Source organism: Moschus berezovskii, chromosome 8, assembly GCF_049115385.1.
Source record: "Moschus berezovskii isolate FMDL1 chromosome 8, NW_MosBer_1.0, whole genome shotgun sequence".
Taxonomy (NCBI): Eukaryota; Metazoa; Chordata; class Mammalia; order Artiodactyla; family Moschidae; genus Moschus; species Moschus berezovskii.
The window spans coordinates 105,885,018-105,911,275 of record NC_142467.1 but is presented as its reverse complement, the minus strand read 5'-3'; the positions used below and the strand labels follow the sequence as shown (position 1 = coordinate 105,911,275).

Sequence of the window (26,258 nt, the reverse complement as noted above, 5' to 3'; positions counted from 1 at the left end):
CCTCATGAGAGAGACCCTCTCCCTGGACAAATTCTCAGGAATCATAACAGAACGGTTGTGCATGTTGACGGGAAGATTTTACGGCAACTGACCACCAGCGTCAGCTGGATTGTTTAAATGAATATCAAATTCTACAGAGAGGGTGCAGATATGTTGACAGCCGGTGTGGTGGTTCTGCTCCGTGACTTAGTCAAGCAGTCTCCCCTCCTTAACTGTGTGCTCCGAGATGGCCATCTGCTGTAGCCCACCTTTAAGAACCGCCTCCCCCACCCCCAACTTGGCTCACAAGAAAAGCCCACAGGCCAATGGAAATGCAGGCAAGGAAGACGACAACATTGGAGCAAAGGACGTCCAAGGTCACGCCAGGACAAACCACTCTGAAGGGTGGCAACCCTGCACCTCCAACTCCTGCCACACTGTCACTAGGGAGCAGCTCTCTGGATCACTGCACTTGGCTGCCCTCGACATGCAAACCCAGAAAGCAGTTCACATATGCAGAGAGAGGCTTCCTGGGGGAGAGGGCTGTGGCAGGAACAGTAACTCAGCTGGGCACCAGATCAAGATGAGCGAGCAGGGGGCTTCTTTGGTGGCTCGGTGTGTAAAGAACCTGCCTGCCAACGCAGGACCAATGGCTTCAGTCCCTGAATCCAGGAAGACCCCACATGCCGCTGAGCAACTAAGCCCATACACCACAAGTACTGAGCCTGCGAGCTGCAACTACTGCGCCCACACGCCATAACTACTGGAGCCTGACAGCCCTAGAGCCTGTGCTCTGCAGGAAGAGAAGGCACTGCAATGAAGAGCTTGAGAAGCACAACCAGAGAGCAATCCCTACACACCGCAAGCAGAGAAGAGCCCGCCCAGCCACAGAGACCAGCACAGCCAAAATAGACAAATAAAACTGGAAAAAGAAAGACCCAGCCACATCTTAGCTGAGACTTCTGTGATGCTGCCATCCTGTTCTGGGCGGCTTTCCAGAGTGTTAACAGATCTTCAGGAGGCCCAGAAAGTTAACCCGATGGAAAGGACCAGCCTGATGTGTGTGCACTCTCAGAACCAGAGAAGCACCTCCTAATGACTTTAACTAGACCTCTGAGTATCCCAGTCCGAGAGCGTGAACTCGGCAACAACTACAGGGAGAAACCGAGGCAAATGTCCAACAAAACAGACCCTGCTGAGAAACTCACGATACATACAAGTAAGGGAACACTATGCAGTCACGAAAACAGATCATGTGGGTCTAAGAACTGCTGAGTTTAAAAAAGAGAGAAGGCTGCAGCCCAGCCTGATAATGTGGTGCCACTGACGTGAAACTCAGCAGCCACACTCAGGTCTAGAGAACAGAGGGTGATGAGCGAAGGGCCGGCTTCCAGGTCTGATCCCCCTGAGCTCACCCACCACCACACAATGCCTCTTTTATGAGAGCTTGCCCCGCGGAAAGAGAGAGATATACACTCAGGCCTCCGTTTCCTCAGCTGTGCACACAGCGAGTGCATTTTCATTCTTGAGTTCACAGAAGGCTAAAAAAACCGGTCCCCTTTTCAGTTTCTAACTGGCCCTGATGTGAAAGGAAAGCAACTCGTGACCCTGAAACTGTAATAAACGTTGTTAAGGTGCTCTCTTCTGCAACTTGCAGTTAGTGAATAAACCACATAAAGCGAGGAAACCTTTGCCTCCTGACAGACAGAGGGATGTGGGGGACCGTGAAGATACATTTGGCAAAGTGCACCCATGCCACGGGGATGCCAGTGCAGACATGGTAAAGAATAAACTGGAGGGAGAACCTAGACATGAAGAGAGATCTACATACTAGAAGCAAAACCCAGACCGGTTCTGTGTTCGGGGTATGAGACTGAGCTGTGTGTCTGGTGGTGTCGGCCTGGGTTGGCTGCATGGTAATCAGTGCAGAGAGGCGGTCACTCCTCAGCCAAGGGAGGGAGCATGACTGACATGGCACATGGAGGGCTCCTGGAGGTTGGCAAGGTCCATTTGTGACACTGGTTATGGGTACAAGGGAATTGGCCTAAAAATGATTTTACCAAGCCATTCTTCAGTTATGTGGTTTCCTGGACCCGGGTTCTATTTTATGTTAAAAAGAAAAAATTTTAAAAGCTTTTTAAATTATTAGGAAGGCTCAGGTAGCTGCTCCCAGAGCCCAGCGGCCCCTGCAGTTGTCTTGGGACCTAAATAGGCAGGCTTCCCTGGTGACTCAGATGGTAAAGAACCCGCCTGCAATGCAGGAGGTGACCTGGGTTCGATTCCTGGGTCAGGAAAATTCCCCTGGAGAAGGGAATGGCTACCCACTCCAGTATTCTTGCCTGGAGCATTCCATGGAGAGAGGAACCTGGTGGCTACAGTCCATGGGGTCACAAAGAGTCGGACACAACCTAGTGACTAATGCATACACATTGTAACAAAAAAAGCATGTGATGTGTAGTGAGAAATCACCATGTTTGAGATGTTAACAGTCTTCATGAAAAGCCCACTTGGAGCTTTCTGAAAAGCTCTATAGGTGTTATTTATAATCCCCTCTTGACAGCATGGAAACTGAGGCTCAGACCCAGGCTGGACATGACCAAGCTGGTGAGCAGGAAGCACACTGGCAGCCAGCACACTCCCCTTCCCACACACGGGACCCCCAGACCAGCGCCATCCCCTCAGAAGCTGCTGGGCCCTGGGGTGGCTCACACAGGGCAGCAGCATGGGATGGAAGTGGGTCATTGATCTGCTAACAGCACTTCTCTTGGGACATCAGGGATGCTGACCAGTCATTTCATTCTTCCTGGTAATTTCTGATAGAATTTTAAAAAGCATAATGAATCTCCAGGGAATTATGCCAAGTGAAAAAAGCTGATCCTGAAAGGATACACAACACACAGTGTATGACTCTACATAACTCTCTTGCCATTTAAGCTTTAAAGAAGCACAGGTCTGAGGGGTTGCCAGGGGCCTGGGGCATAGGAGGGATATGGATCTGAGTATCAAAGGCCAACACCAGGATCCTTGTGGTTCTGCAGCTGCTCCGTACCTGCACAGTGGCAGTGAACACACCAGCCTTCACAGGTGATACAACTGTACATACACACACGTAAAACAGGAACATGAAGAGATGGGTGGGTTGTCTGAAAGTCAACACCCTGGTTATGACACTGGCTACAGATGTTACTGCGGGGGAACGCTCCCCAGAAGTTCTCTTTCTTACAACTGCTGGTGAATCTATTGTGATGTCTGTAACAATTCCAACTTAAAGAAAAAAATCAGAAAAAACCGGATATAGCGTTTGCCAAATACAACAGCCAAAAGATGGGTGAAAGGCACTTACAGGACAAAATGCAGGGGGAGAAGTGCCACTCACCCTAGGAACGGGCCAACCAGCTGGAGGAGCTCAGAGCCGGACACCAGTTCCTGGTTGAAGAGGGCGATGCAGCGGAGGAAGTTCTCGTAGACCTCCTGGCTCTTCAGCACCCTGCGCACCTGCAGAGAGAGTGTCAGGGGCCCCTGCTGGCCACACCCCGCTCCCAAGCCCACCTGGTCTGACCTCACCAGGTGCACACGGAGCCGCAAACACAAGGGTGCTACAGAGGGGGGCTGTGGTCTGCAGGGGACTGCTTTCCACTCAGACAGCACGTGCCCAGAGCCATCTCACTGGCTCTGCCCACTGACTCTGGGCAGGAAGCCCGTGAACCACCCCTGCTTCAGAGAAGCCATACAGCTTCCGAGTGGCAGACGCGTGTCCCCAAATGTGGCATGGGCTCTGAGCTCGGCCTTTCCCATGCGTTTCGTCACCTCCTGCCCACTGCCCGCCACTGGCCCCTTGCTACCTCCTCCTCATTTCAACTGCTCAGATCTGAGCTGGGAGAGGCCAGCCTGAACCAGGCAAGGCCCAGAGGTCACTGGTCTTGCCGCTCACCTTGTCAAAGAAAGAGAACTCCTGAAGAGTCCCGTACTTGCCCACGGTGGCGATGGACAGGTCTTTGGTACCACGGAGTTTCATCTTCTTCTGCGGAGAGAGAGCCCACGCCATGGATGCTCTGTGCATCTCACAGGTGGCAGCTGTGTCCGTCTTTGTGAGAGTCACAGCATCGCCAATGTGGGACTTTCCTGACAGGAACCGTCATCAGGTGTGGCTGGTGGTCTGCCCAGGACCCCCACGGATGAACTTCTCAGGACCACCCACCTCGACCTCCAGGACAGAGTGCAGAGTGGAAGTCACACAACCACCCTGCCCACAGTCTGGGATCTAAACCTCAGCAATTTAGCGCTTTTGCTATTAGGCAGGGGCATCACAGAGTAACAATAGCAAGGGAGTCATGGCCTTAGATACAGTATCAGAAACTTCTCTTGCCTGCTCCTCCCGTGGGCTGTGACTGTGACTGGGGGTGGAGGGGGAATGGCAATGAGAAGATCCTGGGGAAATCTGGGTTTTAAGTCGCTGTGAAGATTGTTCTGTCTAGGCTAGACTTGGACCTGACTTGGCCACACTCCTGAGACATCGAGAATACTACCAAACCATCTCCTAAACGCCTGAAGAATGATGGGCATGTGTCAAAAGGACATAAGAGCCAACCTACTGGGGCCCCACTGGCCAGATCTGAGGCAGTTTAGAGTCAAGACAATGATAGTCACAGATTATACTGCACTTCCACTTCAAGGGGCATGGGTTTGATGTCTGGTCTGGCAACTAAGATTCTGCATGCTGCAAGGTGCAGCCCAGAAAAACAAAGCAAAACAAGACAAAAAACACAAAAAAACCTGATAGTAACCGATTACAACCATAAAGACACATTAAATAAATGGAGATGGAGAAAAAGCTCTCCCTCCCAGCAGAAAGCCAACTAGCAAATGCACAAGGGGTGATGGAGTAAGCGAATCACCCTCACAGGTGAGGAGCACAACAGGAGAGCAGCCTCAGAGCCTCGCAGCCCCTGGCAGGGCACCCTGTGCAGCGACCAACCTGCACCACTGCAAGTGGGCGTCCTGCCCATGAGTGCTGCGACGGTGAGAAGCAGCAGGCTGAGCAGCGTATACGGTTTACGCGGAAGGACATGACACCCATCTCACACAATCTTGTGAGCCAAGGGGAATGGGTGAACAGCCACCTTAGAGTTGAGCCGTCTTCCCAAGCTCCCACAGACAGTGAATTTCAAGCGGGACTAGGGCCTGGCCTCAGCCTCCTGCCCCAAGCCTGTTGCTCAGGGCCTCCGCACGTTGCTCCCCAGGTCATCCAGAGAGAAGGCCAGGCTGCGGAGTGTCCACACACACGTCTAGGTGCACAGCTGACAGTTACCTTTGCTGGTGCAGACACGGGACGGAGGAGGGAGGGCCGGGAGCGCTTTTTGGTGTGCTCTAGATTCTTCTCATGCTCGCTCTTTTGAACACTGTTCATTTCGCATGGCCCATTTCCTGTGAACTAAGGACACAAACACGGGAGGTGATCAGCACTGGTTCTCAATGTACCTGAGCACACGGAACCACCTGCGACTCAGCTCACGGCCCCGGTGAGCACTGTCTGCCATGGGCCAGGGGCCTGGTCCTAATGAGAGCTGAGCCTGGCTCTCAAGATGCTCATGTTTACTGCAGGAAAGACCTGTGTGCCCAGCTCACCACAGATGCACGCTGTGAGGCTGCGAGAAGTCTCATGGAAGGCCCCGATGGACGAGGGTCCTGACAAGCGAGGGAGGGCTCAGCGGGAAGACACTGAAGTTGGGCCTTGGTGCTAGACTCACCCAGCAGACCACTGACAGGGTGTCTGCCTGTGTGTCTGGGTGTACCGCAGGAAGGAAAAGCATTTCAGGTGAGATGACCTGGCAGCAAGAGGAAGCGGCTGCCGGCTGCCAGGTCACTTGGGGGCCTTCCAGCCAAGTCTGTGTTCCTTCCCATGAACGAGAAAATGCATCCTGGAGGCAATGTCATCATGGGCAGCGGGGGCGCTTGCTGCTGGTTCTCGGCACCAAGCACTGATGCACAGGTCAGGGTGCTGGCAATATTTATGAAGAATGGTTCCGGAAGAATCTAGTCAGCGTTTGTCATCTGTACGGAAGTCTAAGCAGGCAAGGGAGAAGGTGGACAGATCGTAGCTCTTCTGCGGGGCTGGGCTGCAGAGGCACAGCGCCATCACCCCCACCCCACCATGGGGCCTTTATGCAGAGACACCACACGAAGGGTGGGCTGGGTGGATAAACCGTGGTGCCTCCAAACAAAACAGAGGCAAACATCAGCTATGAGTCAGCTCTGTGTTGCTGCTAGGGACAGGCATATCTGATACACTGTTATCCCAAACAGAAAAAAACAACTGAACAAACAGGATGCCATTTTTTTTTAAAAAAGACAAACATTTGTTTGCACTCAGAGGTTTCTGTAAAGATATATAAGACATTTGTAAGTTTAACTCTGAGGAGAATGACTGGGAAACTGAGACAAGAAGGAGGGAAATTTGCTTTTCATACCTGATCCTCTCATTAACGCTTTTTTTTCAAGAACATGCACTGTTTTTATGTAAATAATTACAATCATAAAGATCTATTACTTAACTATGGATACAGTCAAAGCTATGGTTTTTCCAGTAGTCATGTACAGATGTAAGAGTTAGACCATAAAGAAGGCGGAGTGCCAAAGAATTGATGCTTTCAAACTGTGGTGCTGGAGAAGACTCTTGAGAGTCCCCTGAACAGCAAGGAGATCAAACCAGTCAGTCCTAAAGGAAATCAAATCTGAATACTCACTGGAAGGACTAATGCTAAAGCTGAATCTCCAGTATTTTGGCTGCCTGATGCAAAGAGTTGACTCACTGGAAAAGTCCCTGATGCTGGGAAAGACTGAAGGCAAAAGGAGAGGCAGGCAACAGAGGACGAGAAGGCTGGAGGCATCACCGACTCAATGGACATGAATTTGCGCAAACTCTGGGATACAGTGGAGGACAGAGGAGCCTGGCATGCTATAGTCCCAGGGGTCACAAAGAATCAGACACAACTTCCGACTGAACAACAACAAAGCCTGTCCCTGTCCCTTAGGGGGCTGAATTTCTTTGGAGGAGTAGTTATGCAAAGATCAAGACTACTCCAAGAACCTAAAGTAAAAAAATTCTCAACTGGTATCTGCCGTAGATCCCAGAACTGCAAACATAGCTTCTTAGAGGGGGATGGGTGACAGAATGACATGCTGAGTAGCACCCACCGGAACAGGGAGTGAGGGGGATACCCACTGCTCCCGGAGCCAAGATCGCCCAGCTGGAAAGCAAGCTCAGTACCACCAATCTTCCCCTAACAGTTCAGACAGTTCTTATGTTTCAGTTAAACGTCCCTAAGTGCAAATGCCTGAGGCAGAAGGTCCCCAGAAACCATTTAGGCAGGGGCTGGCTCAGTTTGTGTCTGTCAATAGTTTTACTGGCACACAGCCATGCCCACTGACCGATGGAAGGCCTGTGGTTGCTTTCCCACCACCACAGCAGAGCTGCACCTCTGCCACAGAGACTGTGTGGTCTGCAAAGCCTAAGACACTCACTGTTGGGCCCTTAACAGAAAAACTGCTGAGCCCTGATCTAGGCCAAATAGTCGAGTTTAATTAGGACAACATCCAATTTTACCTTTCGTTTCTTTCTCCTGCCATTTTAGTGGAAACGTAAGGTCAGTTTATAAGATGGATTATATATACATACAAGCATTTTAATAATTTTTAAAAGTTGATGAAACCTTTTAAAAAGCACAAACAGCTCAAATCCCCCAATGTACACTTAAAAAAACACTGCTGGATTGATAACAAATACCATGTAAAGAAACTGAGTAGGTGCTTTTCTGAGGGTGATGCTTATCTTTCCAGGGTGGGCTTTGTCAGCATCCAGCTTGGTAAATGCCAAGCTGTGTCCGCCAGGGGGTGCTGCGACCACAGGCCTCAGGGAACAAGAGGCTCTACTCGCCCCTCACGGAGACGCAACAATATAACTCATGAACCAAGGCCTGCAGACTTCATGTGAGCCGCGTAGACGGCCAGCGTAACCAGTTACCAAGCGTCTGCTGTGCACCATCCCCACAACTCCAGTAGATGGGGCTCCCCACCCACCCCTGAAGCAGGTCTGATGGCTGCTCCACCAAGGCAGGACCCTGCTCTGCACCCCAGCCAGACACTTTGCTTAGGAAGCTTCCAACCAGCCTAGGGACAGACATTCTCAGCACACTTCTTGGATGAGGAGCTGACCTGCAGGCCCCTGCAGAGAGGAGGGGACAAAGGACATGGACCAGGTGTGTGATTCAAAGTCTAGTCTAGGCGCTGCACCCCCACCTCCTCTCTAAGTGGGGGCTACGCTCCCGAGCCTCCCTGAGCAGGGCATGTCCTCCAGAACGGTGAAGGATGGCCAGGGACTCAGGTAGGCCTTTCCTTCCTGAAGCCACAGGGTGGGCTGCCCCTGGACCACACAGCGCTGACAGCGATGGTTCTGGGAAAGCCACTGGGCATACATCCCTTCAGGAATGGTTCAGGAAGAGAACTGCCAACACCAAGGTCAGAGCTGAGATTCCAGACCCCGAACCAAGAGGATGAGACTCAAAGACTATCCACCAAGTGTACGAGGGAGCAACAAAGGCTTCAAATCAGGGGACACAATGCAGCTCGAGTTCCCGGGACACAGAGGCCCAAGTGCCCACAACCTTGGGCTGAGCCAACAGAAGAAGGGTGTGCAGTGGGAAGGAGGTGCTGAGATCCCTCTGCTCCTCGGCCACGTGGCCCTGGGCGCCAGTTCGGAGGGTCGGTCATGAGCCAGTCAAGGAGGGCTCTGATGAGCAGGAACATGAACAGAGAAGGACCATGGCAACGGAGCCGCACTGTGAAGGGCACTATCTGGGAGCACAAAGGAAAAACCAAGTTGAGATTCTGAAGCTCAGAGAGATACATGGGGCAGACAGTGAGCTTAAAAGAAGCAAGTCAAACTCGAGGGCGGGGCCAGAAGGAGGCGGCCAGGCTGAGAGGCCCAGTGTAGACGTAAGCTCTCTGTCCCTGGGGGTCCAGACAGGGGCTTTGTTTCCCCCACCTGCCAAGGCATTCCCCTAGGGCTTCCAGCAGGCCAGGCAGCAAGGCTGCTGCTGGAGATGGGATGACCAGCCTGGATTCTAGGCTGGATTTTCCAGCACAACCATAGCGGCTCTTTCCAAAGCACTGAGTATTAGCTGGGCCCTGCAAGAAGCACTTGAAGGACAATACCTCAGTCCCGGCCTAAGCAGGAGGGGTGGTCAGTTCCACATACAAGAGAAGGCAATGAAGCCTGGAAGGTGACATGGCCAGCTCAAGGCCCCCTGCAGCGCCCAGAGCCCAAGGAGGCCCGGGCTGTGTGCTCACTGGGCTCAGTCCAGCCCCCCAGGACACCCGAGACTCCAAGAGGGTGGGCAGGACTGGTCACAGCTCCTGGATGTGGCATCAGCCAGACGGGCACAGAACTCTCTGTGCCACAGAGCCAGCTTCTCCGGCTCAGTCAGGACGTGCTTCTGCATGGAGACTCTACCCAGGGACGGTGCTCTGGGTCCTGGGGATGGTAACATGGGGATGAGCCCCGGGTCGCACACTGGAAGTCTACCTGATCACCAAGAGTCCTGAATGGCATCCAAACTTGGACTGCTGTTGCCCTGTGAGCCCCTTCCTGCGAGACCTGCTGTCCTGCAGTCCCGTGCCCCCACCACACCCTCACTCAAGAAGCAGACCCGGGAGAGGCGGTGGTGATGCAGGAGGGTGGGAGGGGGACTCTGGTGTGCTCACCCCCCAAGCCGTTGTCAAGGGCAAAGAGAAAGAGCGAAGAGAGGAAATGGGATACTCATCAACCTTCGAATAGAGGGGAATTCCTCAACCTAAGGCTGCTTACGAAAAGCCCCCAGCTCGCATCACAGTCAGGGTGAAAGACGGAAGCTTCGGCAGACGCGAGAGACGCCCGGCTCCCGGCGCAACCGTGCAGAATCGTGGCTGAGAGGAGCTGCCCCGCACCCAGGGTTAGGGCGGTGGCCGAGAGGAGCTGTACCACGTCCAGGAGGCGGTGGCTGCTTGGGCACCGGAGGGCCGAGAGGAGCTGATCCACATTCAAAGCAGGAGGGGCGGCCTTGAGGAGATACCCCTCGTCCAAAGTAAGGTACAGCGGCTGCGCCTTGCTGGAGCAGCTGGGAAGAGGTACTCCACGATCAAGTGGAATATAAGAATCCAGTGTTCTGGGAAGGAAGGAACAAGATGGCGGAGGGATAAGACGGCGAGACCACTTTCTTCCCCACAAATTCATCAAAAGAACATTTGAATGCAGAGTAAAGTCCACAAAACAACTTCTGAATACTGGCAGAGGACATCAGGCTCCCAGAAAAGCAGCCATTGTCTTCTAAAGGAAAGAGAAGAAATCCAGCTCCACCCACCAGAACACCGACACAAGCTTCCCTAACCAGGGAACCCGGACAAGTCACCCATCCAACCCCACACACAGCGAAGAAACTACATAATAAAGAGAACTCCACAAACTGCAAGAAGAGGGAAAGGCCACCCCAAGCAAAGCAATATAAGCAAGATGAAGAGGCAGAGAAATACCCAGCAAGTAAAGGAACAAGATAATTGCCCACCAACACAAACAAAAGAAGAAGATATAGGGAATCTACCTGATAAAGAATTTCAAATTTTGATGGTGAAAATGATTCAAAATCTTGAAAGCAAAATGGAGTTACAGATAAATAACCTGGAGAAAAGGATTGAGAAGATGGAAGAAAGATTTAATAAGGACTTAGAAGAAATAAAAAAGAGTCAATATACAATGAATAATGCAATAGATGAGATCAGAAACACTCTGGAGGGAACAAACAATAGAATAACAGAGGCAGAAGACAGGATTAGCGAACTAGAAAATAAAATTGTAGAAATAAATGAAACAGAGAGGAAAAAAGAAAAACGAATTAAAAGAAATGAGGACAATATTAGAGACCTCTGGGACAATGTTAAACGCTCCAACATTCGAATCATAGGAGTCCCAGAAGAAGAAGACAAAAAGAAAGACCATGAGAGAATACTTGAGGAGATAATAGTTGAAAACTTCCCTAAAATAGGGAAAGAAATAATCACCCAAGTCCAAGAAACCCAGAGAGTCCCCAACAGGATAAACCCAAGGCGAAATACTCCAAGACACATATTAATCAAATTAACAAAGATCAAACACAAAGAACAAATATTAAAAGCAGCAAGGGAAAAGCAGCAAATAACACATAAGGGGATTCCCATAAGGATAACAGCTGATCTTTCAACAGAAACTCTTCAGGCCAGAAGGGAGTGGCAAGACATACTTAAAGTGATGAAAGAAAATACCCTACAGCCCAGATTATTATACCCAGCAAGGATCTCATTCAAATATGAAGGAGAAATCAAAAGCTTTACAGACAAGCAAAAGCTGAGGGAATTCAGCATCACCAAACCAGCTCTCCAACAAATGCTAAAGGATCTTCTCTAGACAGGAAACACAGAAGGAGTGTATAAACTTGAACCCAAAGTAATAAAGAAAATGGTTACGGGATCGTACTTATCAATAATTACCTTAAACATAAATGAGTTGAAATTTTCAAAAAGGCTAGGAAACAATTCTCATAGCCATCAATAGTTCAGTGTTGAGTTCATGAATAGTTTTTAAAGTTTGGGACAAACTGTAGTATTTGCTATTTGAAGTACTATTTGTAATTGGCATATTACGATGTAACATTGGTCTTCATTTCCAACTTAAAACGCCTAAAAATGCCTAACAGGTTTTTAGATTTGTGAATTTTAGTTGAAATGTATTTTACGATGTTACTAAACCTGCAGAAATATTGAAATATTTCAGAGAACTTATTCACTGTACATTTAATTTATTTTATTTATAAAAGTTATGAACTGTAGAAAGTTTTACTTGTTGGGGCAAATGCTTGTTGCTTCAAATGCTTGTTGCATTTGAAGTGCTAGTTACAAGAAAATCAAATACCTTCAATGTATAAATGCTATTAAGTTTTTAAAGGACTCTGGAGTATAAGTAAGTTTGTTTAAAGAAATTTAGTCTATTCAACCTGAATCAGCTCTGTCAAACATTAATTAAAAGCCTCATTTAAAAAAAATAAATAAATAAATAAATAATGGTGGTGGGAGGGAGGGTTGGGAAGCTGGCTGGAGGTAGAGGTGGTGAAGTTTATAAATCTAATTAAAAATGAAGTTGCATTTCCATTTTCCAAATCCACCCATCCACCAGCGTACTGTGTCACTAGACATTATGTACGATTTTACTTTGCGACAGAAACCATTACATTTAAAAATTCATTACAGCAAGGTGAGTTAGACACATGATGGATGCAGCTTTAATTCTGCCATATATTATTACAGTTAAAATGTAAATGATGAAAAATATTTTGTGCTTATCAGCATTTATGTGGAAATGTGTTTTACAGTGATATATGATGTTATATTTCTATTATTGTGATGAAAAAAAAAGCAATACAAAAAGACGAAGTGTTTATTAAAACATGAAAAAAAAAAAAAGAAATAAATGGTTTTGCAGCACTGAAGAGATTATAGAAAGTAAATAAGCTAGATCAGACCTGTTTTATGTAGTAATTTTATAGTTTATTTTAATTATTTCAGTTGTAAAATATTGTTATACTGTTAATTAGTTCTGATTGTTCATATTAAACTATTGTAATGCAAAAAATTTAAAAAAGAAAAAAAGAAAAAAAAGACGAAGCTTCCCCTCTAAGATCAGGAGCGAGACGCGGACGCCTGCTCTCACCGCTTCTAATCCACATGATGCTGGAAGTTCCACCAGAGCAACTGAGCCAAAAAAGGAAACAAAAGGCACACAAACCGGAAAAACTATATTACTAGCAAATCCGAGGGAATCCACGAAAACTGTCAAAGCAAATAAACGGGTTCAGCAAAGTTGCAGCATACAAAACCAACACAAAAAGCAGTGCGGCTTCTATCTATGAGCAGTGAATAATCCAGAAGCGAAATTAAGGGAACAATTGCAGCACTTCCCTGGTGGCTCAGTGGTAAACAATTGTTCCCTGATCCGGGAAGGTCCCTCATGCCTTGGAGCAAGTATGCCTGTCTACCACAACTATGAAGCCTGTGCTCTGGAGCCAGGGCGTCTAAACTACTGAGCCTACATGCCGTAACTAATGAAGCCCCACAAGAGAAGCCACCACAATGAGAAGCCCGTGCACCACAACTAGAGTGGCCCCCACTCTCCACATCTAGAGAAAAGCCCGAACAGCAAGAAGACCCAGCACAGACAAAAATAATCAGTCAAGTTATATACAAAAAAATTCCATGACAACAAAAAGGATCAAGTATTTGGAAATAAATTTAACCAAAGGGGTCAAGACGTACACAGTGGGGAAAAAAACTATGAAACACTGCTGAGAGATATCAAACGTTTAAATAAAGGGAAAAGTGCTGCCTGTTTGTTGGGTAGAGGACTTAATCTTGTTAGGATGGCAAAACTCCCCCAAACAGTTGGAAGATTCAATGCAATCACTGTCAAACTCCCAATGGTCTTTTTTGCTAGAATGAAAAATCCAACCTTTAAATTCATATAGAACTGCAATGGGCCCTGACTAGTCAAAACAATCCTGAAAAAGAACCAAATCGGGGGACTCACACTTCCTGATTTTAAACTTACTACAAAGCTACAGTCATCAGGATGATGTGGTGCTGGCCAAAGACAGACGTGGAGACCAACGGATTAGAGCTCAGAGCCCAGAAATAAACCCATAATGCTGGTCATCTGATTTCTGACAAGAGCACCAAGACGATACAATGGGAAGAGAAGGATTCCCTCAACAGAGCAGACTGGACCCCACCTCACACCACATACAAACATCCACCCTACCTGAAGCCACAGACAAACACTGACTCAAACTGGATCACCGACCCAAATCAGAGCTAAAACTATACAAGTACTAGAAGAAAACTTAGAGGGAAGCCTTCATGACCTCAGAATTAGCAACAGATTCTCAGATTTGACAGTGAAACCAAGGGCAATGAAAGGAAAAAAATAGGTGACTGGACTTGATCAAAGGACACTAACAAGAAAGTGAAAAGACAACCTACAGAACAGAGAAAAATATGTGATAAGGGACTAATGACAAGTGTATATAAAGAACTCTGAAAACCCAACAACCAGGAGACAAATGGAAGACTGTGCAAAGTACTTGAAAAGACAGTTCTCCAAAGGTAAACAGATGGCCAGTAAGCACATGAAATGCTCAATATCATGAGTCAGCAGGGAAATGCAAATCACAATTATAATGAGACACCATTTCATGCCACCTCAAAGACTTTTTTTTAAAAAAAAAAAAAAAGAGAAATCTTGAGCATTGCTGATGATGTGGAAAACTGAAATCCAAGTATACCTCTAGTGAGAATGGAAAATGGTCCAGCCACTGTGGATAACAGTCTGGCAGTTTCTCAAAAGTTAAACATACAGTTACCGTATGACTCCACAATTTCACTCCTAGGTACATACAAATAACCAAAAACAAGTGTTCAAGCAAAACCTTGTACATGTGTGTTCACAGCAGCACTATTCACAGTGGCCAAAAGGTGGCAACAACCCAAGTGTCCATCAATGGATGAACAGACGAACAAACTGTGATCCGTCCACACAATGGAATTATTATTCGGCCATAACGTGTGAAGCTCTGATGTCACGGATGACGCTTAAAATCATGATGTCGAGTGAAAGAAGCCACGTGAAAATCAAAGGCCACATGTATGATTCCACCTATCAATCATGAAACGGCCAGAACAGGCGAATCCACAGGGACAGGAAGCAAACTGGTGGCCGCCAGGGTCTCAGGAGGAGAGGGTGGGGAGTGACTGCTCACCGGGACGACGTTTCCTTTGATGCTGCTGCGGATGTTCTGCAACTAGACAGAAGTGATGGTCACACAACACCATGAATGCCCTAAACACTACTGAGCTGTACACTTTAAAACTGTGATCGTTATGTTACGTGAACTTTCCTTCAGTTTTTTTCTGAAAGCTGTTAAGTTCACAAGAAAAGAAAAAGAAAAGGAGCAAATGGAAAAGGCAGCTTGGCAGGCCTCAGGCCACAGCAGAGAGAGAAAGGCTGACAGTGCAGTCTGCGCTCCCAAACTCCTCATCCCAGGCCCCTCCTCCGCTCCCAGGTCGATGCCCCTGCGCCAGTCACCGCTGAGCCTCAGCCCATGGACACTCAGTCCCGCTGCACAGGCAGGCAGTGAGCCTGACCCCTCCTGCACCACAGGCCCCAGTTATGGGCAGGTCTCCACTGGAAGACACTCTGCCCCCCAAACCACCCTCAGACCCACTGCTCTCGGTCCAAAGAAGCCCTCTGGAGGACCTGCTCCAGGTCAATGAGGGCGTGGAGCCTGCACTCGGGGCCCATGGGTGGCTGCACTGGGCGTGGCTTCGGGAGAAAGCCAGTGTCTCTGGGGAGTGGATAAACCTGGCCTGGCCTGAAGGCTGCACTGAGGTGTGGGGTTCTGGCTGAGAACGTGGCCCCAGACGGGGGTGGGTGCTCTGTACTCACCAGGGAACGCTTGGCTTCAGGCAGGAACTGTCCAAACTCGGAGAGCAGGTCCTCCTGGCCACGGAAGAGGTTAGCCACCTCGGTAAACACCTCCTCTTCAGACATGCCTCGGAAGGGACGGCCCTTCGTGCTCAGCTGCTCCTTCTGTCGATTTCCAGGAAAAGGAAAACAAGTCGTTAGCCAAGGAACCAGGAGACACCCTAGGCTGGGACATTCAGGCATCCCACTGTGGAGGAGAGAGGGACGATTCACAAAAGACAGACTCGGCAGGCAGAGCCCCTGACTGTTGTCACCAGGATAGAGGGGCCCAGCCCGCTGCCCAGTTGACACCTTGGGTTACCCCCCAACCACTCCCCTTTCACCAGCTCTGAAGAACAGCCCCGTGTGCTTGCAACTTGACCCTGCTGCACAACTTGGCCTGAGCCCCAGCCATGGATCAGGTGAGAGCTGGGAGCGTGGAGGCAATGTGAGAGAGGCAAGGTCAGGGAAGGACCTTGCCCCAGCCCTCGAGCAGCACTGTTGAGCAGAGGCTGGGGAAAGGCAAGGTGAATGGCGAATCCACAGTCCTCCCAAGGGCAAGGGGACTTGTCCTGCTGGGCAGGGGAAATGAGCTAGCGCTGGGTCTAGAAGGGGCAGAGGGTGAAGAAGGATAGGAAGGGACCTGAAGGTTAAGGAACTTGTTCTCCCAGGGTCACCAAGACCCCGCAAGGGAGATGGCTTGACCTGGAGCTTAAGACAACAAGATGAAGACCAGAGGGGTCGCAGCTTGGGAGGGTAGAAAGAGGTGAGGAGAACGCCAAGTCGGCTGTTAGAAGTCGGTCCTTGGACTTCCCTGTTGGCGCTGTGGTAAGAATCCGCCTGCCAATGCAGGAGACAGCTTTGATCCCTGACCGGGGAAGATCCTACACGAGGTCTGTGCGCCACAACCACTGCAGCTCGCGCGCCTGGAGACTATGCTCCGGGACAAGAGAAGCCACCACGATGAGAAGCCAGCGCACCGCCGTTAGAGCAGTCTCCGCACGACACAACTGGAGAAAGCCTGGGCACAGCATTGAAAACCCAGATGGGAGAGAGGTTCCAGAGGGAGGGGACATATATATACACCTATGGCTGATTCGTGTTGATACTCGGCAGAAGACAACTAAATTCTGTAAAGCAATTATCCTTCCATTAAAATAAAAACTGAAAAACAAAAACCAAAACCCAGTAGCCAAAAAAAAAAAGAAGAGTGAATTTAAAAAAAGTTAGTTCCATCAACGTTACACCCAGAACATGACAGAGCAAGCAGCACGCCAAGGCTTCGACATCCTCCCCCGGAGCTGCAAAGGGGGAGAGACAGGAATGGGAGCCCTTGGCTCGCCCTCCCCTCAGCCTGCTTCACCCCTCGGGGAAAGGTGCTTTCCAAATCCTGGCACACAGAGCACCTAGTTAGGAGGGAGAAAAAACTGCCTCCACCCTACCCTGCCCCAAGTTACCGGGACACTTGAAGGCCAAAGGAAGAAACAGGCAAGATCACTCAGCTCAGAGAACAAATACAAATCATCCCTATGCAGATAAAACAGTGATCAGACGAAGTGATGTTTGAAGAAATACAATTTAAAACAGCATCACAGCAAGTGGCTCCTGGTAAAGAACCCGCCTGCCAATGCAGGAGACTCAAGAGGCTAGGGTTCAATTCCTGGGTGGGGAAGATTCCCTGGAGGAGGATACGGCAACCCAACTTCAGTAATCTTGCCTGGAGAATTCTATGGACAGAGGAGCCTGGTGGGCTACAGTCCATGGAGTCACCAAGAGTCCGACATGACGGAGCACCACAACACAGTGACAGCACTTTTGCTCATCAGATTGGGTGAGTGATTGGTGATCTCCGTGCAGTGTATGGGGAACTGGGCGCTCCCATTACAAGGTGGAAAGAAAGCCTGGTGCCACTGGCAGAGGGAAGGCTGGCGCCATCTATGATCATGTGACGGAGCACACTCTCTAACGCAGGGATGCCCCTCCTGCAAATTTTCCCACAGAAAGAGTCAGCTATGCTCTAAGGCCTGCTTTAAACAGACATCTGTTTGGGACAAATACTGAAAAATGATTTGAGCTTGGGGTGGATTCTGCATTTGCTAAGAAGACAGGCTTTTGTACAGGAGTAACAAGGGGGGAATGTGGAGAAGTACACCTGGCTGAGCCAGGCCATGTGGGAAACACACGGTGCCAGACATGCACACACCCTCCCTCTCTGTTAGGAGCCACCCTTCCAATCTGGGGCGGCGTCCTCCCATCGCATTGTAGGAAACTTCCTCCTGGTACCTCACAGTGACCCGCAGGCTGCAACCTTCCCACACCCACGTCCACAGGTGAACCTCAGGGCTTCTCCAAGGTCACGTGTTGCAATAATCACATCATGCTTAGCCACCTGACAAGGGTACAACGGTGCTACCAGTTTCTAGTAGGTGCCTATATATATATATATTTTTTTTTTTTTTTTTTTTATTTTGGCTGCGCTGGGTCTTCGTTGCTGTGCATGGGCTTTCTCTATAAGCAGGGGCTCCTCTCCAGTTGCAACACTTGGGGCTCTTCATGGCAGTGGCTTCTCATGTTGCGGACCATGTGGGCTCAGTAGGTGTGGCACCGGGGCTTAATTACCCTGAGGCATGTGAGAGCTTCCCGGACCAGCGGAACCCGTGTCCCCTGCATTGGCAGGCAGACTCTCAACCCCTGGACTACCAGGAAAGGCCCAGTACCTTTTTTTTGTTAGTGTGTGGCTGACACAGTTTTTGAGTGTTGTGTCCTGACCCCATTTCCCCAAAAGCCCTGTGGCTGGGGCATATGTGCAGAGTGCGGTCACTCTGGGGATGTCAGGGCAGAGTTGGCTATGTCTGTCCAGGCACACGACACATGTACAAAGCTGTGTAAGGGAACCCACTCCCCTCAAATGACCTAAGGCAAGCACTGTACTTCAATCAGTGACCTCAGTTTAAACCATGTTTAATTGGGTCAGCACCACCAGCTTTATAGCCACTTTATGGATTAGAACCCCAAGGTTCAGGGTGGTGAACAAAAGGGCTCTGAAGGGCAAGGAGTCACAGCTAAGGTCTGAACAAAGGCTCAACAGATTAAAAAGGAAAAAAGTAACGTGGCTAAATTTACTCCAGAGCCACTTTGGCCTCACAATGTCTTAAAAAAATTCAAACCCAGACTTCCCTGGTGATCCTGTGGTTAAGAATCTGCATGCCAATGCAGGGAACAGAGGTTCAATCCCTGGTCCAGGAATATTCCACATGCCGAGGGGCAACGAAGCCCGTGGGTCACAACTACTGAGGCCCAAGCACCCTAAAGCCCATGCTCCGCAACAAGAGAGGCCACTGCAATGAGAAGCCCGTGCGCCACAGTGAAGAGCAGCCCCCACTCACCGCAACTCAAGAAAGCCCGAAGAGCAACGAGGAACCAGGGCAGCCAAAAATAAATTAAATAAATAAAAAAAAATTTTAAAAATCTGAGCCAATGTTCTAAAATCAGAATAACTCACATAGAAATTCACTCTGCCAGCTCCTCTTGAAGAAATGGATGGTCTGTGTTGCCAGGGTGCTTGCTGGAAAAGCAGATGCCAGGCAGAACCTGGAGTTGGAGGCCCAGGTGGCTGCATTTCCAACTGACTCCTGTGGCTGTGGCTGGAGAAGGCTGAACTGTACCTTCCCCTCACGCGCTCTCCAAATCAACCTGCAGCCCTTCGCTATGACCTTGGTTAAGTCAGTCTAACGTCTCTGCTCAATTCCCAACACCAGAACAGATACCTCCTGGCCTTCCTTCTAATGATCCTTCTTGACCAAGATGTTTGGACCCCATGGAATCTGTGACAGACCCATAAATCCCCATGGTTACAGACTGGTGTTCAGAGCTGCCACGTGCAACCACTTCTCTCTGAGAAGCAGGAAGTTCTTAATGCTGTAAAAGGCCCATGCAGACACTGGACATGAGGCTGACAGGGCCACGCACGTCACCAGCACCAGTGCCCGTGGATATTCAGGCCATCGAAATAGCTCCACCAGGTTTATAGGAAGCAAATGCTGTTCATCTCATCATCATTTATGCTAAAAGGAATCTCACTTCTTTATTTCTCCTATTAAGGTTGTGCACAAGATTTCACTTTAGGGTCCTTGGGGCTTCCCTGGTGGTCCAATTGCTAAGACTCCATACTCCCAAGGCAGGGGGCCGGGGTTCAATCCCTGGTCGGGGAACTAGATCCCACAAACCACAACTAAGGTCTATGCTGTAACTACATGCTACAACAAAGATCTACAACAGGGCGCAGCCAAACACATAAATGAAAATAAACTTTTTTTTTTTTTTTAAATGGGTTCTGTTGGTTAGAAAAACAAAAAGCAGCAGAGACTTCATGTCTGGGCACAGATGATGTCTGAACTCCTTGTATGACACTGATGCCCCTTGCCACTGGCCTGCCTGTACTGTACTCCCTGCCAATTTCCCTGAAGCCAGCTGCCCGCTCTGGCCCCTGGGCCTTTGCACAGACCTTGCCCAGCACCGAGAGACTCCATCTTTCACCTGATGGTTCTGACTGATTTGTTAAGATTCAACCTGAGGGATCTCCCTGGTGGTCCAGGGAGAGTTAACCAAGCCTGCATGCCACAACCGGAGTCTGTGTGCCACAGTGACAGATCCTACACGGTGCCGTGAAGACCGAGTTCCATGACTAAGGCCCAATGCAGCCAAAGTAATTAACTAAACATTGAAAGACATTTAATCTGAGTAGCCTCTCCATGACCCCTCATGGGGTCAGCAACCTTCAGCGCTGACACACCTCTCCTTCGCACAGCCCTAAACTCCTAGGCAATAGCAACCATTCATCTCTGTTGACCCAGTACCTGGCGCAAGGCCCAGTTGTAATCAGCATCAATAAAGGGTAGTTCTATTGTCTAAATAATAACTAAGCCACTTTATAAAAGGAAAACTGTCTTCTTGCAGGGGGTTCTTTAACCCTCTAATGTGTGTTTCCCAAAGAGGGTGCAGAGGCACCTCAGGGAACAAATTAAAAGCAAACCTACACAGAACACCAACAGGTACACTCCTGTTCACAGCAGTGTTACTCACAGCGGCCATAAGGTGGAAGCAACCCAAGTGTCTGCTGACAGATGAAGGGAGAAAGAAAATGAGGCCAAGCCATACAACGCGATAATACGCAAAAAGAAGGCCATTCTGACACATGGGACAGCACAGATGGACCTTAAGGGCATCATGCTAAAGCAAACAAGCCAGTCAAAAGGACAGATACGAAGCCACTCACAGGAGGCCCCAAGCAGAACCAGATTCAGAGACAGAGTAGAAGGGTGGGTGCCAGGGGCTGGGGGAGGGAGATAGGGGGAGTTACAGGAGTTTAATGGGGATGCAGTTTCAATTCAGGAAGATGAAAAGGTTCTGGAAATGCATGATGGTGATGGCTGCACAACAGTGTGACTTAATACCACGTACTTAACAGTACTTAATACCACGGAATTATACACTTAAAAATAGTTCAGTTTTACATATAGACTCTTTGCAGGAAAAAAAAAGAGCTAATCAGAATTTTACAGGAATTCATGAAGAAAATCTGAATGCTTCCGACGCACCTGACACTGAATACCACCCACACTGACAGAAAAGTGTGACCTAAGTCTTCTTACCTGGTAAGTGTGCAGTATCTCCAAGAAAGACCTGTAGATTTCCGGGTGGTCCAGAAAGCGGGTCTTAATTTTGTTCACGTAGCTGATGGCGTTGTTGAACTCCACGGAATCGGACTCCAGGGGCACCTGGGGTTTGTCCTCCTTGTACAGCATCTGCTGCTTCACGTTCTCCGCACAGTCGCTGTGGCTGTGCGAATTCTCCTGACAACAGCATGACAGTGAGTTACCGTCGGGCCCGACATGGGGAGCGGATTGTAAAACAGCAGACTGAGCCACTTGTGCAAGAGCAGGCAAAACTTGGCACAGGGCCGAGTTTTTTCCTTCGATTCAGAAAAGTTTACTTCTGGGGGCCTGGAGAGAGGGAGGCAGAGACGGGCACGCAAACACGGAGACACCTCAGCCTTCTGAGCGCCCATGCATCCCTGGGAGTCTCACCAACTCACCTCTGCCTGATCTTTCTAACAGACTCAAAGGCCCTAAAACCATGATGCACACTCCACACTTTGAAAAACTAGCATTCATGAGAAAACTACGAAGAGTGGATGGGTGAATCCTTTTCGGAGCAGAATTCTGGGCCGTTTATAACCGTCTTCCCACCCCTCTGGCCAGTCCATTTCAGCAGGACTGTTTTCAGGTGTGAAAGCTACTTGCCATCAGCAGGCAGGAGACTGGGACCCTGCTGGTGAGGGAGGCCCCTGTCCAGGCTGCCCAGGGCTGTGGGGCTTCTGGTGCTAAGCCTGGGGCAAGTTACATGAGAGAAGAGTGATGGGCCCTGAGCAGTCATCAAGCATGCTCTCCATTTACATGCTCTTCTGTCAACATAAATACAAATAAAAAACAGACACATGTCTCTCTCTCCTAGAAGTTGGAATCCTAATTCACAGCGGGACAGGACCACCCCACAAAGGAGGCGATGTTTCCGCTTTTAGACTGGAATTTCATGTGTGGTCCTGAGGATGGCAAGATTGAAGAGGGTAGCACAGGATGAGATGGTTGGATGGCATCACCAACTCAATGGACGAACCTGAGCAAACTCCAGGAGATGATGGAGGACACGAAAGCCTGGTGTGCTGCAGTCCCCGGGGTCGAAAAGAGTTGTACATGACTTAGCTACTGAACAACCACCTGAGGATGGCCTTGCTCTGCCACTGACCTCAGCTGGGCCATCAGGACTGACCCTCAGCTTCCTACAAGTCCCCGCCTGGGTCCCGGGCAGGTCAGGATCCCTCTGGTCCGGCTTCAGGTCTTTGCGTACACAGCCCCTTTCAGGGAATCTTCTAGACCTCACCTCCTAGCACTCTGAGCCCCTTTCTCGCTCTCTTTCTCTCCACGGCACATGCCACTTTCCTACAGGTGACACATTTTACTTATTTTACCATCTGTCTAGCCCTTAGCTGCAGGGAGACTCCAGGGGAGCAGGGATTCTATTTTGGACATGGCTGTACCCCCAGTGCCTGGAGCAGTGCTTAGAAGAGAGTGCGTTTCATCCACAGTTGGGGATAATCGGGCGAAATCCCCTGGCACCTGCAGCTGACCCTGGGCTCCAGGGGACTCCAGGCACACTGCCACCACCTCCACCAGGCGTGCCCTGAGTGGGTCCACCAGCGCCTGAGTGAGTCTACCAGGGCACCAGGGTCGCCACGACAAATCCCACAGGCTGGAGGTCCAAGCTCAAGGGTTCAGCAGGGCTGGACTCTCCCAAGGTCTCCTGGCTGGACAGCTGCCCCTCCTTCCTGCTGCGTCCTCATAGGGCTGCCCCTCTGCACCCACAGATCCCTGAGGGTGCTCCTTGTATCCACATTTCTTCCTTGTAAGGACCACAGTCAGCCTGCATCAAGGCTCATCCTAATGGCCCCATTTTACCTAAGTTGTCTCTGTAAAGATCCTATCTCCAGATACAGTCATATTCTGAGATACTAAGGGTCAGAACCCTGAGATACAAATCTGGGGTTGGGGTGGGTGCAGAGGCAACTCCAGGAAGTCTGAGCCAAGGGAAACAGAGAAACAAGAGACCCAGAGCGGCCACAGCTCTCAAGCACTGTTCCTCCCTGGCACTGGAGTGGGGTCTAAATCACTTTGGGGATGCTCTTCCTGATCACCTTTCACTTAAACTAACAGAGATCTGATCCTGTGTTCCTCTGTGGTACACAGGTTTGTCGGTGGGAATAGCTGAGCAGAGGCAGGGGGAGGGAGTAGTCTTAGAGCCCAGGACGGTTTCAGAGGAGGCTGTGTGTTCACTGGGGGCTCCTTTCCCACCAGTATAAGAGGGCATTTTTAAGCACCACGTGCCTCCTCCAGTTGTTCTCTGAAGTGAGTTACTGTGACAAGACGGAGAACCACCCCTGCAGACCAGGGCTCCACAAAAAAGGTCAGACGGTAATGGTCCAACCACTGTGGCAAACAGTCCAGTGATTCTTCAGTAAGTTAAACATGGTCACCAGGTGACTGAGTAACTCCACTCCTAGGTATCCACCCAAAGAACCAAAAACGTGTTCAAACAAATCCTTACACGTGTTTGTTCACAGCAGCGCTGCTCACAGCTGTCAAGAGGTGGAAACAACCCCAGTGTCCATCAAGTGAAGAGTGAATGAACAAAATGCGCTCCATTTATGCAGTGCAGTATTATTCAGCCTTAAAAAGGAATGAAGTGCTGGTATGACATGCCGCTGCTGTTGTGAGCTGCCAAAGTCATCTCCAACTCTCTATGACCCCATGGACTGCAGCCTGCCAGGTTCCTCTGCCCATGGAATTCTCCAGGCAAGAACACTGCAGTCGGTTGCCATTCCCTTCCCCAGGGTATCTTCCCGACTCAGGGATCAAACCTGGGTCTCCTGCATTCCAGGTGGATTCTTTACCGCTGAGCCACTGGGGAAGACCCAATACAACATGGATGACCTTCAAAAACACAATGCTGAGAGAAGGAAGCCCAGACACAAAAAGACATACAGTGCATGACTGCATTTATATGAAGTATTCAGAACAGGAAAACCTATAGAGACAGAAAGCAGATCAGTGGTTGCCCAGGTGGTGTGAAGGATGGGGCCGAAGAGGTACATGTTTCTCTCTGGGGTAATAAAAATGTTCTGGAATTAGTGGTGGCTGCACAGTATTGTAAATATACTAAAAAGCCACTAAATTGGACACATTAAAATGGTTATAATGATGAATTTTATGTTTTGTAAACACTACCACAATTAAAAAAATTTTTTTTTGCTGAAATCTGAAAAATGTAGAAGCTACCAGCCACACAAATTCGTTCTGTGGGCCACAGTTTGCCAACCCCTGGTCTAAACTTTCTGGAACAATCCAGGCTTTTGTGTGCTCTGCCTGCTGTGGGTGGCCCTGACCAGGCACAGTAGAAACGCCTCCTGGACACTAAGGAACGGCCATGCATGGCCGACTGGTCCATCTGAGCGTTCACACACAGCCCCATCTGGTACTGAAGAGACCCCTCAGGGGACACCCCAAAAAGAGAACAGTGGCCCCTCCGCCCCTGCCCCAGTGCCCACCTCAGCAGGTGCCGCATCGACCCAGAGCCACAGGCTTCCTGCCATCACCCAGGTCGCTCACTTTCACCGACACCTCGCCCCCGGCCCACAATATCCTCCACTCTATCTGGCTCACACAGGGCTCCCCCCAGCCTCCCAGATCTTCTCTTGCCCCGCTAGTCCACATCTGGCATGGCAGCTGGAGGGGCCTTTCCAGAACTCTCCCCTGGCTGCTCACGCTCCTGGGTCTTTCCCTACAGCCTCTGCTTCAGGTCCCGACCCCACCGGCTTCCTGGCTTTCTCAGGCACACCCACTCGTTCCCACTTCAGGCCTTCACACCACCCCCTACGAAGCCTCCCCCAGAAGACACAGGCGTGGCTCCTGCTCCCCTACCTCTGCCCACCGCACCTCCCCAGGCCTGGCTTCTGCTACCTTTCACTCGTGGCACTGAGCTCCCTCTCGCGTCTCACATCCATCCATACGTGTCTCGCATGAGCCCCCACCTCAACCATGCAAGGGCCCGCAAAGCCAGGAATCTGAATGGAGTGCCTCAGTGACTGGCACGGAGGAGGTGGCCTACCTCTACTCCATGGATGACTAAGACGTAAACCGAAGAGGTGGCCTCCCAGGGACTGAATGAACTTTGGATGACCCTTCCTGGAGGGAAGGCAGCCGGCGTCCCTCTGAGTGTAAAGGGGACACTAAACTACAAACTGCACCTCAAGGTTTCTCTCTCAAGTTCATCTCAGCAGCCGTGATCTTGGGCAAGTACAGAGGAGCCGCCCCCGAGAGGCAGGGTCTATCCTTCACAGAACTGGCAGCCAAGACCTGCCACTATTCCAACGCCCGGGGGCGCACCCCTCAGCTGTCCCAGAACGGGGACAGTAGTCAACAAGACAGGCCTGATCTTGAGGACCCCATCTGCCAGCAAAGGCAAACCAGCAGCAAACAGCGCATTGTTTATTTCTTAGCTTTGCTATGCTATTTTGAAATATGTAACATGGGATGCTGTGAAAATGACTTGGGGATGGGAATTGGGGGATTGCTCTCTGAGGAGGTGATGTTATAACTAAAGTCAGCCAGATCCAAAAAGGTGTTGATTCCAAAGGCCGCAGCCAGGGGATGGTCTTCCCGCTGTGGTCCCTGGCCCCTGTCTGGGCATGCTGCCCACATCATGGCACATGTCTGTTTATCTTTCCCTTAGGCCAGTGTCTCAACCGGGGAGATTCTGTTCCCAACCCAGGGGACACTTGGCAATGTCAAGAGACATTTAAGGCTGTCACATTTGGAGGGGGGTGGGGGGGTGCTACTGGCATCAGGTGGGTGCAGTCCAGAGATGCTGTTCAACACCCTGCAGAGCATGGGACGGGCCCCACGAAGAACAACAATTTGGCCCCAGTGGCAAGCCAGTGGCAAGGCTGAGAAACCTTGCACCAAAGGCTCCCCACAGGCTAACACTTACTTCTCTTCCTTAGCACTTCAGAACTATTCTCTGTCTATAGCTGACAGGATTAGTGACGAGATGAAGAAATGGAAAATGCTCACACGTGCGCATGCACGTGCAC

General features: G+C 49.8%; 1 protein-coding gene across 3 annotated transcripts in view; it reads right to left on the bottom strand.

Annotated features, from left to right (window-relative positions):
• SIN3B (SIN3 transcription regulator family member B) overlaps nucleotides 1–26,258 on the bottom strand; it is a 48,435-nt gene that overhangs the window by 17,913 nt on the left and 4,264 nt on the right. For 2 of the 3 annotated variants that reach the window (XM_088839144.1, XM_055429228.2), the window contains exons 4-8: nucleotides 21,205–21,405; nucleotides 15,536–15,679; nucleotides 5,288–5,410; nucleotides 3,911–4,000; nucleotides 3,356–3,474 (exon numbers count right to left, since the gene is read on the bottom strand). In XM_088839144.1, the coding sequence (XP_088695270.1) occupies nucleotides 3,356–3,474; nucleotides 3,911–4,000; nucleotides 5,288–5,410; nucleotides 15,536–15,679; nucleotides 21,205–21,405 (677 nt within the window). Of the gene's footprint in view, nucleotides 1–3,355; nucleotides 3,475–3,910; nucleotides 4,001–5,287; nucleotides 5,411–14,849; nucleotides 14,892–15,535; nucleotides 15,680–21,204; nucleotides 21,406–26,258 lie in introns of all 3 variants that reach the window. The other variant, XM_088839143.1, reaches the window with a different exon arrangement.